Here is a 17,527-nt window from a genome sequence, read left to right as displayed (position 1 = left end):
TCTGCGTGCTGTTGGGCTAGGAGCTGCTGTCCAAGAGCACGAGCAATCCGAATTTACAGTCATTCTAGCCGGCATTTTGCAAGTAGCTGAGCAAATTGTCTGCACGCGACGGCGGCATTCCGTCCAAACGAACGCTTTTAGCCCTCGCCATTTTTCTACCGGTGCAATATGTTTGGCTTCATCTGTGGAGAGTAACAGTCAGCATCGTGCTTTACATTGCTTTGCGATTCGAATGCTTGTTGTGCATGTAATCAGAGAGAAGATTACTCGGCAGTATCAAGACTGCCCATGTGGCGCTTGAGGTCCCGTGCATGTGTACATCAAGTGCACAGCAAGACGTTCCTCCCTCAACCGCTCAGCATGCGTCTCAATCTACGCCTAAGGATGACGATACGAAGGTTTTCATTCATAACATGGGGATTTAAGAAGCAAGGCCGCATGCCCAAGAAGGCCACGCTGCTGCAAAATTTATCGAAAGGCGTACGTACCTTGTACCTTGGTCCTGCATGAAGTCGCCTAGCCTGCAACGGTCCCTACCTTGTTGCTGATAATGAGTATTGGTATCGCGGGTTCAAAATCAAGGGCGAGAAAAGGCAATCAATAATCAAGCTCCACCGACTCGCTCGGCATTTCATCCAGCTCGCGAGCAATCCTACGGTAGGTGATGCCATCATCATCAGGACGCGGCTCGCGTGTAATACGCTTGCGCTTCTTGCCCCTGTTTGCTTCTAAAGTAGCAGTCATCTTCTTCTTTGAAATGTGAGGATTTGGGCGCTTACACGACTCGTCACCAACCAGCTGTGTAGTCGAGGCACGTCCATCGGTGTGCTCCGCCTCGATGACTTCGCCCAGAGCCGCCTTCGACATGGCCACGGGCTGAGGGATTTTGGAACTGGCGTCGGCAGAGCCGGCGACATCTGGCTTGACGCAAGTCAACTCGATCGACGCGCCACCAGTAGATGGCTCGTCAGGGTTGATATCCTCATAGGCAACCTTGGCATCGTGTCCAGTCTGGCTGTGAACCTCATTCAGGTTGGCCTGCTCGGTAGCGTTGTACTCCTTAGCACCCGGGACGTCGTGCTCATGGGCCTCGCTATTCTTCTGTGCTTCCATCTCCGTCTCGGCCTCAAGGTCTGCCTCATGCTCCATCTGCTCCTCCGCCTCGCGCTCCTTGCGCTCAGCAACACGGCGCTTAGCATCCTTCAACATTTGCATGAGCTCAGAGCGACGATAGAACTGGATATCCTCATCATCGATAGTGCGCTTGGCGCCATCGGAATAGAAGCCCAAATCTTCCTCTTCCTCGTAGTACGCCTCACCATCAACTGCGTGGACTTGGTCTTCAACTTCGACCTGCATGTGGTTGCGATCCGGCTCAGCGGGTGCGGCAGCTTTGGCAGTGTGGATACCGAGCTGAGCAAGTGCAGCATTGTAGCCCTCGGCATAGCCGGCGGCGTGCCCGAAGCTAGCACCTGAGGTGAAGCCAGCGTTGTAGGCAGTATCGAAGATAGCGGGATACGGAGACGTCTTGGTCGGAGTCTGCGGGTTGGCTGAAGGCGTCACGAACGGTGGAAGGAAAGTCGGCTGTGGCTCGCCGGGGAAGTGCTTGCGACCGAACTCGCGAAACTCCTCCTACGAAGTATGTGAGCTCGATGAGCGACACGCGCGAACCTTCCGCTACTCACCTCGGAGGTTTGGACGAGGGGGGAAGAAAAGACCATCTTGAGCCAGCTGTAGGCCTGTGCCCACCTGAGTATGCGTATAGTTACCGATCGATGTTGTTGTGTCCACGTCGACGCGGATGAGAGGCAGCAGCAGTGGAAGAGGAAGTAATGGAAGCTTAGGCGCGCGCGCCTACCTAAGCGAGTAGGGAAAGCGCGCTAACGACAGTAGCACGTGCCGATAAGATAGCGCTGCAGGTGCCACCTGATGACGCACGGCCGGGGGAGGGTGGTCTCCCAATCCAGGGCCCAGTCGCCTGCCAACCCATAATAAACCTGACAACCCAACCCTCCAAATATGCGGCACCCTCTGCTTCTAGGATCCCTACTCGCTTACACTCTCTTCTTCGGGACATCTGCTCGGGCTGGACCCCTGTGGCGAGAGAAACTCATCGACGTGCTTGACCAGGTGCCATCATTCAACATCCCCAGCATCGCCATGCCACCCGGCTCCTCATCCAACGACGCCCCGATCCTGTCCGACGTGGTTGGTAAGGATCGGAGCATCAACATCTTCAGCGGTTTCACGCGAGATGTCGACTCCGTTGCTGCCCGTTTGAATGATGGATCCCAGAACGCCACCATTCTGGCACCCGACAACAGCGCTATCCACGCACTGCCGCGCAAGCCCTGGGAGGACCCCAGAGAGTACGAGTCCTTGGGTGCGAACGCGTACGAGGGAGCCGATGGCTCATCCCGGGCGCAGAAAAACTTGGAGCGCTTTGTGAACGCGCACATCATACCTGAAAGCCCGTGGAAAGAGAACCACAAGATCCAGTCGCTTGGAGGAAACACGGTCTGGTACGAGATCAAGGATGGCAAGAAGATGGTAACGTTACCGGGAGATACATATACTCAGCCGAGTACTGATAGCGATGCAGCTTCAACCGGGCGACATCGAGGTTTCCAGCATCGCTGACAAGGTTGCCAACGGTGAGATCTGGATTATCAAGGGCGTCTTGAACTACGCGTGAGATATGACCTCTACGGCCTATTAGTGACGATTTTATTTCCGGCGACGTTGTGATACCTTGAACATACGCCAAGGCGGGTTGGCGAGTAGACAGAATACCATGGCTTCTTTTGATCAAGTTATTTAACATCGGGTTTGATGGTGAATCCACCCACTCTCGCGTAGGTGGGCATATGGTGACCTCACTCTTGTCCTTCCGACCCCACCTTTGCCGACTCGGATTAGCCCCGCAGTTACTCGGTACCATAAGTAGACCAGTGCTCTAGTGAGCAGCTCTGGTAGACTACAGGCCCATCCACCATGACTGATGCAGAAAACCTCCTAATATGCCACACGTGCGGCACGCAATTCGACGTACCCGCCTCCGAGCCTCTTCCTAGCTGCAGAATATGTGACGTATGTTCACGACTCATGCCGATTTCTTCCGCGATGCTCACAGCTGTGTGTAGGACCCCCGCCAATTCGTTCCGCCCACGGGCCAAGCATGGACGAGTCTAGCTAAGCTGCGAGGACACTACGAGAACAGATGGGAACAGGATGCCGAAGAAAAAGGCATGTGGTCGATATGGACGGAGCCGAAAGTACGGGGACCGCTGCCAATAACCCTCCTGGTATGTGCTAACATCGCCATAGTTCGCCATCGGCCAACGTGCAATCCTGATCGAGACGCCCGAGGGCAACGTACTCTGGGACCTCATCACCTATCTCGACCCCAAGACTATCGACTTCGTAAGCATCTTTTGCAAACACGCAGCCTCCACTCCGAAGGCTAATTGCACACGTGAAAGATAAATTCTCGCGGCCCTCTCCGCGCAATCGTGATCTCCCACCCGCATTACTACACTACACACATCGAATGGGCCCGCGCTTTCGACGTCCCAATATATACTTCGGCGGAGGATAGCTCCTGGTTTAATCGCGCCGATTTATCTTCATCCCCGATCCGCCGCCTGATTACCCATCCTGTCGAGACCATCCTGCCCAATGTAACCGCTATAAAGACGGGTGGGCACTTCCCGGGCAGCCTGGTCCTGCTCTGGAAGAAGCATCTTATGGTCGCCGACACCTTCGTCACCGTGCCAGTAAGTCGCATTCTCTCCTTTTCTGGTGACGAGAAGAAAGCCTTTTCATTCATGAAAGCTAAAACTCACTAGTCCGGACTCTACCACCATGATCGACCTCCCGGTACGACGTCCTATTCTTTCATGTGGTCCATTCCGAATATGATCCCCCTTTCTCCACCGGAGATCCACGCCATGTGGAAAGCTGTTGCCCCTTTCGAGTGGGAGAGCACCCACGGCGCCTTTAGAGGAATGGACATCCGCCGAAAGGACTGCAAGAGCGCTGTGCTTGAGAGCATGAAAATTCAAGTCAAGTATGAGGGGCATGCCAAACATGCCATCTTGAATGAAACTTGCTAGTTGCTAGGCTGCATTTTCGTTTTTTACAAGTGGCGCTTAGTGGGAAAGTTAATTGGGAAGTGCAGTCGAAAGAAAGACCTTCGCTGGCGTCCAGAGTAAAGACAGCCGTGTAGAATCGGGAATGGTGGCTGATTAGTCGTAGTGGCGCCTGCCCATGAGTTTTTGGTAACGAAAATGGAGCAACATTTGTTGAACCGCCAGCAAGTAGAACCTGTTTCCCAGACATTTTTCGGGGACTCAAGACAAGCTGCGCCGGAGGCGTGGAAGAGCATCGGCTTTTGTTGATTCGTCTAATTGACACAAGGCGACGTCGAATTGAAAAGAAAGCACCTTGTGGGCAATGAAGAGGAATGGTCTCTCAATCCGCAAGATTATTCACCAACCTTGTTCTCCGCCGCATCACGCATAGAGGCGTCAGAAGCTGGAGAAGACCTGCGGTCCGCCCGCGGAGGAGATGGCTCAACGGATGATGTGTTCTTGCGCCTCTTCTCTGGCTCATACCTGTCAGGGGAACGACGCCGCTTGTGGTCCCTGCGTGGGCTTTGGCTTCTGCTGTAACTACGCCTGCGGCGGCGGTCGCGACGATCACGATCCTTGCGAACATCAGCGCGCTTGTCTCTGTCGTCGTCAGAGGAGGAGGGAGATCTCTTTTGCTTGCGATCAGAGCGACGGGGACTACGCGAGCGGGATGTGGACGGTGAGCGAGTATAGCGGCGCCGGGAGCGGTCCCTGCGCGAGCGTGGAGGTGGAGAGCGACTGTCAGATGCAGCCGAAGGCGAACGGTCTCTGCCGCGGCGGCGTCTAGGCGAGCGTGAGCGAGATGTCTCGGGCGACGCGGAAGGTCGGGCTCGATCATCACCACGGGCGGGGCTCCTGGCCCGCCTCGATCTTCCAACAGGGCTGCGTGAACGGGACTTGTCTCTGCTGTAGCGGCGACCGCCATGACTACGACGAGGACTGATAGAACGGGACGGAGAGCGGCTGTATGAAGGGCGACGGCGACGGCGTGGAGGCGTTGCAGAGCGAGAGCGAGAGCGGCTGCGAGACATGGAGGGACGAGGCGAATAGTCCCTGCGCCTGCCCCGGCCAGCGGGAACGTAGGAATCCGTACGAGGCGGACGGCGGAATTCATCATGGCCACGGCGGTAAGGCGGTGGCGAGCGGGAGCGGGAGCGTCCAGGACGGTATGAGTATGCAGAGCCACCGCGTCCACCACCGCGACCCCTGCCACGAGGTCGGTCCCTGTTGTGGTCGCGTTCGCGACGTTCCCTCTCGCGAGTGCGGTCAAGGTCTTCTTCCCGTTCGCGTTCGTTGTCGCGGCGCCTACGAGCCTCCTCAGCTGCCTTCTCCTGTGCTTTCTACAAGTGAATCGTCAGCTAGATTCGTGAGAAGCAAACGGGGTAGTATCTACCTTGTCCTGCTTCATCTCATCCTTCTTCATCTCCAGCAGTTCTCGAGGAACACCAAGAGTATCCTTGTTGCTTTGGGCACTGAGACACAGGTTCCAGAACTCCCTGACAAAACGCGGGGCATCATCGTGAAGGAAGCCGCCGAGAGCGATCTGAAGCTTCTTCGGGTCGGGCTGCGGGACGACGTCAGCGGGGCAGGTTGGGGGAGCAAGGTTTGTCTGGACAACGTACGTAGCGCTCTCCGTCGAGCAAATTGTAGATGAAGTCGACTACCATGTCGTCGTCGGTCTCGAGGATTTGCTGGACCTTGGTGGCAATCCATCTTTCGGTCATTAGCATGGTCTTGGAAGGATAGCGGGGGTGAGCTCACTTCTTCATGATGTCCATCTGCACCTTGGTCGTGTCGACCTTCTCTTCGAATTCGGGCGGGAACTTGGTGCTCTTCAAGAGCTTCATGTCGGCTGCGGACAGCTGCATGATAGCGAAGAAGGCGCCGCAAGCAGGACGCGTTGCAAAAGGGAGTCGGCGAGGAGAGGAAGTCGGAGGGTTAGCGGGCAGAAGCTCATGGCGCTGAGCAGACGAAACGCGAGGCCCGTGCACCGCCGAGATTTAGACCGACTCCCGACAGTCTGGATTAGCGGCGGCACGACACGGCGGGGTTCGCAGGCCGATGATGCAACCTCTGTGTCCCTATCACAGTCCGACACTTACACAAAACAATCCTTTGTCAATTTCAAAGCTTCGCTCAGCTCAACCTAGGAATGGCAATACCGCTCTTGGATCCGCTCCGCGCACACGCAGATTCGCACTCATGTTCCAACGCCGTGCTCAATCTCCCATCAGCAGTAAACAACACAACGCCAACCAAATGCTAGAAGTAAATGTAAGAAAAACGCTCCAAGAACCCTCCGTGGTGAGGAATCCCATCAAGAATGTGTACAGCCTTGCCCATTACTCATTGCGTATGTCTACCACGCCCAACTACCACGCCGTGCAGCAACACCAAACCCACCGAGGGCATAGCCCGCATGTAGAAAGCGTGGCTGCTGCTTGGCCCACTCGAAAATGTATGTCCTCAACGCCCTCCAACGCATGCAAGTATCTTCAGTGATGCCTGCATCTCTGGCGTTGTTATCCTCACCAAGCCGAATGTACCCCCTTGCCTGGGCGAGTTCATCGTCCTGCCGCAGTTCTTCAACCGGGATGCGGCTGATCTTGCTCAGCTCATCATCGAATTTCCGTGCCAGCGAAGGATATCCGAGGGATAGGTAGTTGTACACCTGCGTCACGAACGCATCGTTGAATTCCTCTTCAAGTGCCTTTTGAGCAGCAAGCTTGTCGTCAATGCTTGCAATGTCAGGATTGGAAGGCGGTGGAGATGGCGGCGCTCTTGCAGGAGTCGGCGGTGGACTGTCGAAGGGGTTGTCGACTTCGATCCGTGGTGTAAGCATACCCGCTTGCTTAGTGCTCTCCCTCGAACCGGGCCCACGGCAGCACCCATTCCACAAGCCAGCTGGACTGGGTGGGCGGCTACCGGGATTTGACCACAGAGTTGGCGGCTTTGATCGTCCTTCTTTGGCAGATAGTCCTGTGGGCTTCGTGGCCTGCTTCCTTGGCTCCTCCTTCTTCTGCTCGTGCCACCACAAACCCTGAGGCTCTGAGGGCTGGCTCTGCTCCGTTAGGTAGCACATGGAGTTCCTCAAAGCCTCGGAGCCTTGCGTGACATCGAACTTGGCGGGCTCTGGTGAAGGGCAGCGTGGGAAAACGATATCGCTACCAAGCATCGGCGGCCGTGCCCCTCGCTGCATCCCCTTCATTTCTTGCTCGTCTTGGCGACCGCGCTGGTTCGCAAACGGGTTCGTCCATGGACTCTTCGTTGCAGAGTCTGCCAATGCGTTCTTCGTTGACTTCGCTCCCCATTGAGGCTCACCCCAAATGTTCTTCTTCGTGGGTTCATCTGCTCTCTTCACCTTCTCGCCATTGTCTTTGCTCTGGCCCTCTTCTCTCTCCTCCATGTGCTTCTGCATGGCCAGCAGCTCCCAGTTCACCTTGGTGAATGATTCGCGACGCTCCTCGTTCACATCTTCCATGGTCTCACCTACCACATCGTCCTCTTCATCACCAAGGAAATGGGCAACGGGTTCATGGTGATCGTCGTTGGGAAAGGCCGCCATGGCCGCCTCTCTCATCTGCTTTTCCGCTGCCTTCGCGGCTATTTCCAACAGATATCCAGAGAAACGCTCATCTACGCTCTCCCTGCGCCGGGTGGCATGGTAATACAGATATGACTGCTCCGAGTCCGACTCGGCAGACGGAGAAGTAGACAAGGATGGCGTGCGTTCCTCTTCGGATTCCGAGGACTCTATGGTATCCAGGTCAGGAACTCTGAAAGAGTGTGAACGGTTGCTGCCAATCGAGTCGCTACGAGTAGGTATTCCAAGACGGCGGGCTTCACGAAGAGAAGGCACTTGGGGCAGGGTGCCGTTAGGTGTGTTCGAAGGTGCGAGTGGTGTAGGCGGAGGGCGTGGGCGCCTTGCCGGGCTGCGCGTGCCGGTATCGGGCGTTGCCTCAGTCCTGTCTGCCTCATTCACTGTAGGACCAACATCCCCCGATTTCCTGGTACGTTTTGCCGTCTCAATGAGTTGCGGCGCAAACTTGCGTCGGGGCTTTGTTACTGATTGCGGGGGACCGTCGATCTGCGGAGAAGCCTGAGCATCGGAGAAGCTCGTGTCGGAGCTCCGCACGTCAGCACCGTTTACACCATTTTCAGCTCCGGCCCGGTTAGTTCTCGTTGTCGTTTCGACGGGTTGCGGAGCGAAGCGCCTCCGGGGAGCAGCATCATCCGCAGGTGGCGGCCTATCCTTGCTGCTTCTGCTGCTCGTCTCTACTGGTTCCGGGGCAAACTTCCGCGAGCTCCTGGCCGTGGTCTCAATCGGCTCGGGGGCAAATCTGCGACTGGATTTTATTGTTGTCTCCACGGGCTCCGGTGCAAATCTCCGTGACGACTTGGTCGTGGTTTCCACAGGTTCCGGGGCAAATCGTCTCGACGATTTGGTTGTTGTTTCCACGGGCTCCGGCGCAAACCTCCGAGAAGACTTTGTTGTGGTTTCCACAGGCTCCGGCACAAAACGCCGCTTTGGTGGGGGGGAAGAAGAAGACATGGCGTATAGTGTGACAAGACCTCTCGACAACACTGAAGGAATATAGCGTGCAGTTCGTAGCCGCTTCTATGGAGATAAAGACTCAAGGAAGTCTATGTCTCGGCTAGCAAACCGAATATATGAACGGCAGCTTTGTCAAACAACGCCCTTGTCTCCAACCCACCAGTGCATGTCCCAAGCTATATTGGCGAAGGAGCGCGGCGATTGGCGCTCGACCGACTGCGGGGCGGAGGGTGATCGGAAGAAATCGGAACGGCGTTAAATAATTGTCGCGTGCGCAAGCAGCTGCAGCCACAAGGAAAGCGGAATACTGAGCTCCTTTTTCGTGCGTCCCAATTGGCCAGCAATCTAGCAGTTGTTCGAGGTCCAGGCGCGTCGAGAGGGCGGGCGCTTTACAAGGCTCTAGTCGATTTGTAGCGGCCGAGGTGCACACAGAGGCGGGACCGAGATATGTCCAGAGATGGGTGGATTGGCCTGACAAGCAGGGTCAGTGAAATTGCGACACGGTTAGGGGGTCAGGAGTGGGCAGGCGAGGCGCAAGACGAACCTCTTCGACGCGGGGTTGGGACGAGAGTGGTTGGGGCGGCGCAGACAGGCGGACACAATGACGAAGGGCTGTTGGAACACGGCTGTCGCTGGAGCGAGCTACGTCGGTCTTGAGCGGTAAAATGTCGAAGTGGTGCGTCGGCGACAGTGACGTCGAGAAATGTGGAGCCGCGGGTCAAGGATGCAACGACGGGGCCAATGGCGGAGGAGCAGGATCTCGCTGGACGGGCAACGCGCCAAGCTCTACACCTGGAGGCGAAACGACACAACGATGCTGGCAAGAAGGAGTAGCAGGTTGGATCAGAGGGAGCCTGAGGGAAGGAGGTCTGGAGCCCTCCGTATTGCGACGGCCGTGCAGCAACCAAAAATATACGGTCAGGAGGCCGGGCTCCACTCTCTCCCCAGACGGGAGCTGGAGCAAAGTCCAGGCGGGCGGGGCGGAGGGCTGGTGGTTGGTACGACTCGAAGAGTGCGGAGGGGTTCAGGCTGACGCGGACTCTCCCAGTGCAATCGTGGACGCGGCACGGCAGGGACAGCTAAAAGGCACTTCTCTCGCAACCAGCGCGGTTGGGGTTGCACGCACCTTGGAATGGTCGAGAACAAGCTAGCCCCAGCAGCAGAGATCGGCCGGCATCGCGCCGCGATAGCAGCTCCATGCGGTGTGCGAGCGAGACGGCTTCTGGCGGCCATGCGTCTCACGATGCCTGCTCACCGCAGGCTGGCCATCGGCACCGCACCCGTCGTGCCGCCGGCCGCTGCAGGCATCGCGCCTCTCTCACACCACAGCGATGACTCGGAGAGCTGGTCGTTGCCACTGCGCGGCCAATCGCAGACCGGTCAGGACGAGAAAACGAGAGTCTCGACTGTCCCCGGACGGCGCTAGACCCAGCGCCCCACGGATATGCGCAGATCGTCTGATAAGACTCTGCGCCCCCGCGGAGCGGAGATGCTCCTGCCCGCCCAGCCGGGAGGCGGCGCGCATGCCTGCGGGCGAGCCGTTTCAACGTTTTACCTCAACAGATGCATGCAGTCGGGCGTCGTGCGCCCTTCATAAGCGCTGAAACGCGACGAAAACGGGCAGATTCGTGCGAACCCGCGGCACGGGTTGAGGTACAAGACGTGGTGGAAATAAACTGTTCAAGAACCACTAACACATGTCCTCCAATCAGCCGCCAGAATCAATCCCGCCCAGGCGACACAATGACCACCACCGACGCCGACATTTCACCTGTTACGGCTACTTCATATCCTCCTCCCGGATTCCTGCTGGATAGCCCACATTCCCACATGCTGGCGCACTGAGCCACGGCGGTTGACCGGTGAAATGGCACCCAGGGCTGGACGACGCCTCATCCCACGAGCCGACAAAGTCCAGCAAATTCTGCACCGTCTCTGCCCTCCGCGGAAGGAACCCGGAGCTTGCCACGCTAGCCACTCCGCTTGTACCCTCATTGGCTAGAGAGGTTGAGGTTGCGGTCCGATTGAAGGTAGCCAAGTCTCTCAAGATTACGGACCGCCGCAATGGCTCGCACTCATCGCTCTCAGAGTGTTGAAATCCATCCTTGGTCATGTCGAAGCCTCCAAAACGGTTGTCGACATGCTCGTCAAAGCCGGGGTCGCGCCAGGAGAAAGCCGCCGGATACCCGTCTGTTCCTTCCTGTGATAATCGAGCCTCCGCACTTCCCGGCCCAGCCTGGAAGACATTCGACTCAAAGTCAAGTCCACCGACATCATGGCCACTCTTTCCGTTGCAGAAGCAGTCTGCGCAATTGCACTTGCAATCGCAAGCCCCCGCTTCACATTCTGAGGCAGTCGACATGATGTCTGCCTTCTTCCGCATATCCCTCTCCGCGCGTGATGGCATACGGCCGGTTGCTGCTACAAAGTCTATCGACACTACGGGGGATCGTCCAGACTCCGCCTTTCTAGGGAGCCCTTTCCCCTTCAGGCTGATTCCGGTAGGAGGTTCTGCTGTCTCGGCAAAATGGATGGTCTCTGTGGACATGCTGATGAGCATTCACAGGTCATCAGAGGAAGTCGAGAAATGCGTACGGTCTAGCTTTCGGGAGCAAATTCACGGCGAGGTCTAGGGCGGCCGGACCTCGTGGTGGAGGAGCATTTGCTTATGCAAGACACGGAATTCGCGCAATCGCATGCAATGGATGGTCGACGTAGTGACTGAGCAGGGAAGGGACGGGTATGTTCGTCTTAAGTGCTCGAACTCGGGGGGATCGACTGATTTGAACAGGCCGTCTGCCGAAAGTAAAGGAAGATAGAGAAGCACCAGCCGAGCACAGCAGCACCACGCCGAATTTTAAGTTATCGGGGCTCTCGGCGAAGCCGCGCGCAGTCGTGTCACGGCAGCCGGTGCCGTAAGAGGTCACCTGCACCGTGACACAATATCGGCGCGACGTACCGACAGCAAGTCGCAAGGCAGTCCCCAAAGCAGCTTTGCGCAGGTCGCCGACGGCCGTATCCTTGTTTCTAGAAGCCGCCAAGGCAGACATATCTCTCCGTGCCGCATCTCCAGCGCAGACTTGGGACGTCAGGTCAGCCTTGCTAAGTTAGCGCGCAGATTAGCGCCCCCTGTCCCCCGCTTCCACGCGAGACGAGTATCCCAACGTCGTGGATTCGCTGTACCGAACGTTGTTCGGCCGAGCGGTTAACCACCGTACCATTAGCGCCCATTGTCCTCTCCGCCTCAAGCACGGCGAACCCGAGTGTAGACGGTGGATTCAAGACTAGAGGGTCCTGCTGCTGCTTCTTTGTTGTTCTGTGAGCTCTATCCGGTCGACCGGATTGACTCATCTGCACAACACATCTTTCCCTCTCGTGTCACCGGCCATGGCAGAGCTGGCCTTACCAGAAGTGCTGCAGCGTCTTTCGGAATATCCCTCACTGTCGTCGCTCAAACTCGTCCACATCTGTGTTGGACAAGGTACGTGTTCGCTTGAAAATCACGCACTTGCGGCTCTTCCCGCACCGCGCAATTGGTCGCCCTGCACCCCGACCACATGCGGCGCGCCCTGACGTTGGACATGTCTTCTTGGCCACGCTAGGGAGAGTGCCGCAAAGCAACATTGCCACAATCGGCGTGGGGACGAACACCCGGGGTATGCAGTGAGAAGGATCGCGAACCCTGTCGCTGTACGAACACACAAACGCTCTGCTGCTCTGTGTTGTGGTCTTGTGTTCATCCAAGCCTCCCGCCTCTCTCCAGCAAAGTGCCGCAACTGTGTCCACCTTGCTTACCCTTGGAATCCATCTCGGCATTGCGGCACCGCGCGCCTCACAGTGCCAATGCCTCATCATGGTCAGCTCATACTTGCGATTCCTTCGTTAGAGTCATTTCTATTATTACGCAGCTGCCGCATCGGACTCACCGGTGGCAATTGCGGCCCTTATCCCGTCGAAGCTATCCGACACATGGGCTTCAAGCGTGCTTTCGAGAAGAGACGGCACGGGTGACGCTCCACGGCGGAGTGTCGACGTCATCGGCATCGCTTATCTGCAAGGTTATGCGTGGAATTTGTTCAAGCTCCATCTTGTCTTCTAGGCATTCGAAGAGTCATATTGCAACCAGCGCGCAAACATTTCTACATGAAGCCAACAAACTTGCAAGTAATCACATCAAGAGCCGACCTGAAGAATCCGTGTCCCCCGTTCCAACCTGGACTTTCCTAGGTACAATTAACCCGTCCAGTAACTTGACTGCGCCATGACGCCATTTACCCATGCAATTCCCAAAGACAGTACCCGCCCTCCGGCCGTTACCTTATCCTAGAGAGCTTCTTCTCTCTCTCTCTTCTTCGACTTTATTTGTTATGCCAGATGAGCGTCCGCAACGAATCCCAGTGGTCCGATTGCTCGTAGCTGCAGACGGAGGGTCATCAGCATGGAACCGACACGGACAAAAAGGAATACCCACATGTAATGCATGCTACTCCGCAGACTCGACTGCAGCGTCTCGGGGTGCCACCGGAACAGGTACATGACGAGAGCCCAGCTCACGCTCGCAAAGACGGTCCATCCATTGTCCCTCACCTTGGCCGCCAGCACTGGATCACTGATGATCTCCCAGCCACCACCGCCACCCACCCTACCATGATGACCGTGACCATGGCCGTGGTGGTGGCCGCCCTTGCCGTTGGCGTGTTCGCCTTTGGGCTGGACGAGCAGCTTCGCATAGGCAAGCACAACGCGGGCGAAGACGTAGATGACGATCTGCTGGCTGACGGAGCTGTGGATGGTGCGGCCGAAAACGGCGTAGCCGCCTACGAGCCCGGCCAGAAAGGCATCGTAATGCTGCTCCTTGCCCGTCGGCGACGCATGCCGCAACAGAAGCATGCCCGTCTTGTAGATCAGCGCAAACATGCCCAGATTGCGCGCGTGCTGGCGCGTGGCTTTGAAGACGAGCTTGGCCTTGGTGCGGAAGCTGTGGAGGCGTGCCTGTTAGTCGCGTCTCTCTTTTATCCATCGGGAATACATACTCGCCGGAGCGGAAGAGGAATATCATCCTAGCGTGCAAATCGCAGTCAGCATCTTTTCTTCGGCGTGTTGGAGGCGAGCCTTACACCAGCGCGTGCGGAAATCGCACCTTGGTTCCGTAGACGATACCATTCCGAATGCCTTTGACCAGCGTGAGGACCTCATGGTATTTTGGGTCGAGCGCGATGCGCTCTGCCGAGGCCTGCGCCGCGTTGAAGTTCCAGTCAGCCATGAGTTCGTAGTAATGGATCAGAAGGCCGCTCTCGGTCGCCTTCTGCGCACCTTGCTGGCCACCCAGCGAAACTGCAACACTACTAACCTCCAAGCTCTTCACAAGCTCCATTGCCCTATCCATTGCGTCGGTCGCTGTTCCCCGGTCCTAGTATAGCACGACAGGCGGCGTGTCGTCGAAGCACGTCTCTCTCGAGCGTCGCAAGTTCGTGGTCTGTCGTCGTCGTCGTCGCGAGATCGGGCACGGTATGGGCGCTCTGCGGTCGAGTACCAATAGCTTTGTGAAAGGCGGCCTGCGGTCATCAGGTCCAGGGCATATTCCAAGCAGGGGGACAGAGTAGGACGCTCCTCGCACGCTACAGCACTCACAAACGCTGGCCCTGCCCCCGGCTATGATGTCGGTCGCGCACATGCCCGCATCCTCGGCTCATCGACGCCCGCCGCAGGCCGCCCGCCCTATCGATTTCTCCCGCACTCCAGCCACCATTCCTCTGCTGAACAAGCGAGGCTGACTGAGGCTTGATGACATGTGATTGTGGCTGGTGATATGCTCAAGTGCAAAAAAAAGGCTACCCCTCGTGCCCCTCCTCCAGGCTGGAGCGGAGAAAAGGGCGGACGATCCGCTCCACCGCGCACTCCGTACCTTGATCTCTTGGCGAAGGCGCCAGAGGAATGCTTAGCACCAACATGAGGCGGCGAAACCAGTCTCGTTGGCGTCCACCCGGACAGGCCTAGGCCTTGAGACAGGCGGACCGGTCAACCTGTGTTGGCGCGGCAATATGGCTTCAAGCGGTGCTCTCAGGGCCCAGGTGCGTAATTTTCCCTAGCCGCGTGGCTGAGCGATTACAACAGCTGTGACGGGGTTTGCGCCATTATCCAAAAGTTTCACGGCTCAGACCTAGCAAATCCCAGCATCAGACTGCCAATTGAACAAAGTAAATTCCAAGACCGTCTATATTTAGCAGAAAATGGTATCCACGCTCGAAACAGTCCGTCTACCTGCGAGACAATCGCCCCTTTTATGTGAAGTACGCTTTGTTGCTCTTTTGCACCGGAACACCCTAACACCAAGGAATGCGAACAAACCACGCTTCAGCCAACATACGCCCGCAAAGTCTCATAGATCGTGAAAATGAACGCGGAGCTGGGCACAGACCGGGCAACCGTGATGCCACACCCTCTGTACAGGCCGCGCAAGCCATGCTGATGCCAGATCAGCTTGCCGACCGACCAGAACGAGCTCCGCCCGCCGGCGACGCTGCGGCTGACGTCCTCGGTCTGCATACGGCTCTTGATGGTGTCGGCCGGATAGAAGAGGAAGTTGTAGCTGACGCCGGCCGTGGCGCCGCACACCATCTGCTGGTGGATGGGCAGCGGCTCGTCGCTCTTCTTGCCCGTGCGCTTCTCGCGCGCCTGCCGAAAGACGAGCCCCATGCCCTCGTACCCACCGAACCACGCGGCTGACCCGCCCGTCTCGCGGATGAGCGTGCCGAGCTGCCCGTGCCAGAACCCTGCGATTCCCTGGTGTCGGTACACCGACGCCATGACCCCCAGCGGCCCCATCTTCACAAAGTGGCCGCTGGGCGTCTCGACGGGGACCTGCACCTTGCATTTGACCAGTTCAATGGGTGTGAGGAGGGAGGATGCGAAGGCGCCCGACGCCGCACCACACAGAAGCAAGGCGCCGAAGGGCAATGGCTGGTTGGCCGGGTAGATTGTGGACTGGAGGGCTTCCTGGCAGAGGCGGTACTACAGCAGGGAGTTAGCGGGGTCGTCTCAAACTGCTAGGTCGCACTCACGCTGAAGAACAGGCTGGCATTCTCCACTGCGGCACCAACAAGCGGCGCGCTGATGCCCCTGTACAGGCCCATGAATCCATCCTTGGCCCAGGACTTTTGGAAGCAGTCCAGCGGCCCGGTGTACCGGAGGGGGAGGTGTTCCGGCTGCGACTGCAGGCGCACCTTGATCGTGTCAAAGGGGTATTCGATGTATTTGCCAATGATGCCGGCAAGGGAGCCGCAGGCGATGTCCTTCAGGGCCTCCATGCCCTGGCCGGCGAGCGCTTCTTTGGTCGACTCCGGGGTGGTGTTGGGCGTGGGGATGGCCAGCTCGGCATCGGGCACGCCAAGCGGGCGCTCGGAATAAGTGGCTGCCATGGTGAACGAATTGCGTAGGGGGCTGGGTCTTCTGGGAGAGCAATTGCTATCGCGGGAGCATTGTGGTATAAATGAAAATCAGGAGAAACAGGCGGGCTGCGTGGCAGCGGGGTGGGCGCAATCGGCGGGTAGTGAGTGGTGATGGCGTGCAGGGCGACCGCCGCTGCGGGCTTTTCGGGCAGCGGCAGTATTTATAGCACGTGAACTAGGGGCGCGGTAATCGCGCTGGGGCATGAGGGAATTTTCTGGCTCGGTTTCTGACTGGCACGTTGGGCGCATGCACCGCTGTGTGGGTGAAGTCATGGGAAAACGAAGACCCAGTGCCATGCAGTTGCGCGGCCGGGGCTGGCGGCGGAGTCGCAGGAAACGAGACCAGGGCTGGCGAAAAGATTTTGGACGCCCGGCGGTCCTAGCAGGCTCCATCTGCCATCCAGCGCGCGCCTTGCGGGGCGGCCAAGCCGGTTGAGTGGCCTATCTGCGGCTAGTGCCCGCTTAGAGTTATCTAGCGCCATCAATTTTATCAGATCGAGTGGAGGGCTGCGGACATTTTTCTTAGCAAACGACCGCACGCCTTTGGCACTCCTCACCCCACCCCTCCCTCCAATCCCCGATCATGTCCTCCGACGCCGACAGTTCCGCTCCTCCTCCTGCTGCCGCTGCTGCTGCTGCTCCCGCCAGCGAGCCCACGCCGGCCGCGGCGGGCATGCGCAAGAACGGTGCGTTCCTCCTTGCTCGCCCACGAAAAGTGCCGCAGTCGGCTAACTGTGTCCACAGGCAAGCAGTGGCACCAGCCTAAGAAAGCCTTCCGTCCTAACTCCGGCCTCACCTCTTATGCGAAGCGCGCCGAGGAGCGCAAAGCACTTGCCGCCATCAAGGCTAAGGAAAAGGAAATGAAGGATGAGAAGGAGGCAGAGAGACAGGTCGGTGGCCTTGAAGGCCGGGGCACGATTGCTAGCAGCTGACACTTTTGGTGTAGACACGGATCGCAGCGATCAAGGACAAGCGTGAAAAGAAGGCAGAGCGCGAGAGATACGAACAGATGGCCGCGAAGATGCACGCCAAACGGGTCGAAAGACTGAAGCGGAAGGAGAAGCGCAACAAGAAGCTTAACTCTTGAACGTGACCACAGCTGTCATTGGCGACAAACCACAATTTTCTGCTGGCAAAGACGGGGATTGGTGCATGCGCACGGCACCCGCGGACGCATGTAGACAGAACGGCGGACCTGTGAACTCTGTTCGTATTCCATGCAGGGGCCAACCACCATCCCCCGTGGCCACCGCACCAAGACGGTCGTCCACAGTAGCCAGAATGGGGAGGTTGTAAACGAGAGAGTCGGGTCTGCTACACCAGAACGAGGTTCTGTTCGGACGTAAAGGCTCCGTGATAAGCAAGATTATATACCCTTTTAAGACCGATCA

General features: G+C 57.6%; 8 protein-coding genes across 8 annotated transcripts; 3 read left to right on the top strand and 5 right to left on the bottom strand.

Annotated features, from left to right (window-relative positions):
• Nucleotides 1-597: 597 nt before the first annotated feature.
• Nucleotides 598-1,721, bottom strand: LTHEOB_10917 (uncharacterized protein; the record flags this gene model as incomplete). The annotated part of the gene is made up of 2 exons (XM_035507615.1): nt 598-1,632; nt 1,686-1,721. The coding sequence occupies 2 exons, from the start codon at nt 1,719-1,721 to the stop codon at nt 598-600; spliced, it is 1,071 nt and encodes a 356-aa protein (XP_035367051.1).
• Nucleotides 1,722-2,019: 298 nt separating this feature from the next.
• Nucleotides 2,020-2,695, top strand: LTHEOB_10916 (Fas1 domain-containing protein; the record flags this gene model as incomplete). Its single annotated transcript, XM_035507614.1, has 2 exons — nt 2,020-2,550; nt 2,603-2,695. The coding sequence occupies 2 exons, from the start codon at nt 2,020-2,022 to the stop codon at nt 2,693-2,695; spliced, it is 624 nt and encodes a 207-aa protein (XP_035367050.1).
• A 299-nt stretch (nt 2,696-2,994) lies between these two features.
• On the top strand, nt 2,995-4,115 carry LTHEOB_10915 (Beta-lactamase; the record flags this gene model as incomplete). The annotated part of the gene is made up of 5 exons (XM_035507613.1): nt 2,995-3,090; nt 3,144-3,275; nt 3,328-3,423; nt 3,483-3,776; nt 3,849-4,115. 5 exons carry the CDS (start codon nt 2,995-2,997, stop codon nt 4,113-4,115), a joined length of 885 nt encoding a protein of 294 aa, XP_035367049.1.
• A 945-nt stretch (nt 4,116-5,060) lies between these two features.
• LTHEOB_10914 (Pwi domain mRNA processing protein) lies at nt 5,061-6,001 on the bottom strand (the record flags this gene model as incomplete). Its single annotated transcript, XM_035507612.1, has 6 exons — nt 5,061-5,153; nt 5,227-5,357; nt 5,443-5,473; nt 5,527-5,697; nt 5,756-5,846; nt 5,895-6,001. The coding sequence occupies 6 exons, from the start codon at nt 5,999-6,001 to the stop codon at nt 5,061-5,063; spliced, it is 624 nt and encodes a 207-aa protein (XP_035367048.1).
• Nucleotides 6,002-6,492: 491 nt separating this feature from the next.
• Nucleotides 6,493-8,685, bottom strand: LTHEOB_10913 (uncharacterized protein; the record flags this gene model as incomplete). The annotated part of the gene is made up of 1 exon (XM_035507611.1): nt 6,493-8,685. One exon carries the CDS (start codon nt 8,683-8,685, stop codon nt 6,493-6,495), a length of 2,193 nt encoding a protein of 730 aa, XP_035367047.1.
• A 4,361-nt stretch (nt 8,686-13,046) lies between these two features.
• Nucleotides 13,047-14,074, bottom strand: LTHEOB_10912 (Peroxisomal membrane protein; the record flags this gene model as incomplete). The annotated part of the gene is made up of 4 exons (XM_035507610.1): nt 13,047-13,104; nt 13,160-13,666; nt 13,722-13,748; nt 13,806-14,074. The coding sequence occupies 4 exons, from the start codon at nt 14,072-14,074 to the stop codon at nt 13,047-13,049; spliced, it is 861 nt and encodes a 286-aa protein (XP_035367046.1).
• Nucleotides 14,075-15,042: 968 nt separating this feature from the next.
• On the bottom strand, nt 15,043-16,106 carry LTHEOB_10911 (Mitochondrial substrate/solute carrier; the record flags this gene model as incomplete). Its single annotated transcript, XM_035507609.1, has 2 exons — nt 15,043-15,699; nt 15,750-16,106. The coding sequence occupies 2 exons, from the start codon at nt 16,104-16,106 to the stop codon at nt 15,043-15,045; spliced, it is 1,014 nt and encodes a 337-aa protein (XP_035367045.1).
• A 613-nt stretch (nt 16,107-16,719) lies between these two features.
• Nucleotides 16,720-17,223, top strand: LTHEOB_10910 (rRNA processing protein; the record flags this gene model as incomplete). The annotated part of the gene is made up of 3 exons (XM_035507608.1): nt 16,720-16,822; nt 16,881-17,026; nt 17,083-17,223. 3 exons carry the CDS (start codon nt 16,720-16,722, stop codon nt 17,221-17,223), a joined length of 390 nt encoding a protein of 129 aa, XP_035367044.1.
• Nucleotides 17,224-17,527: the final 304 nt, after the last annotated feature.

This window comes from Lasiodiplodia theobromae (assembly GCF_012971845.1).
Source record: "Lasiodiplodia theobromae strain AM2As chromosome Unknown scaffold_42, whole genome shotgun sequence".
Taxonomy (NCBI): domain Eukaryota; kingdom Fungi; phylum Ascomycota; class Dothideomycetes; order Botryosphaeriales; family Botryosphaeriaceae; genus Lasiodiplodia; species Lasiodiplodia theobromae.
This window is presented reverse-complemented; position numbering and strand designations above follow the sequence as displayed.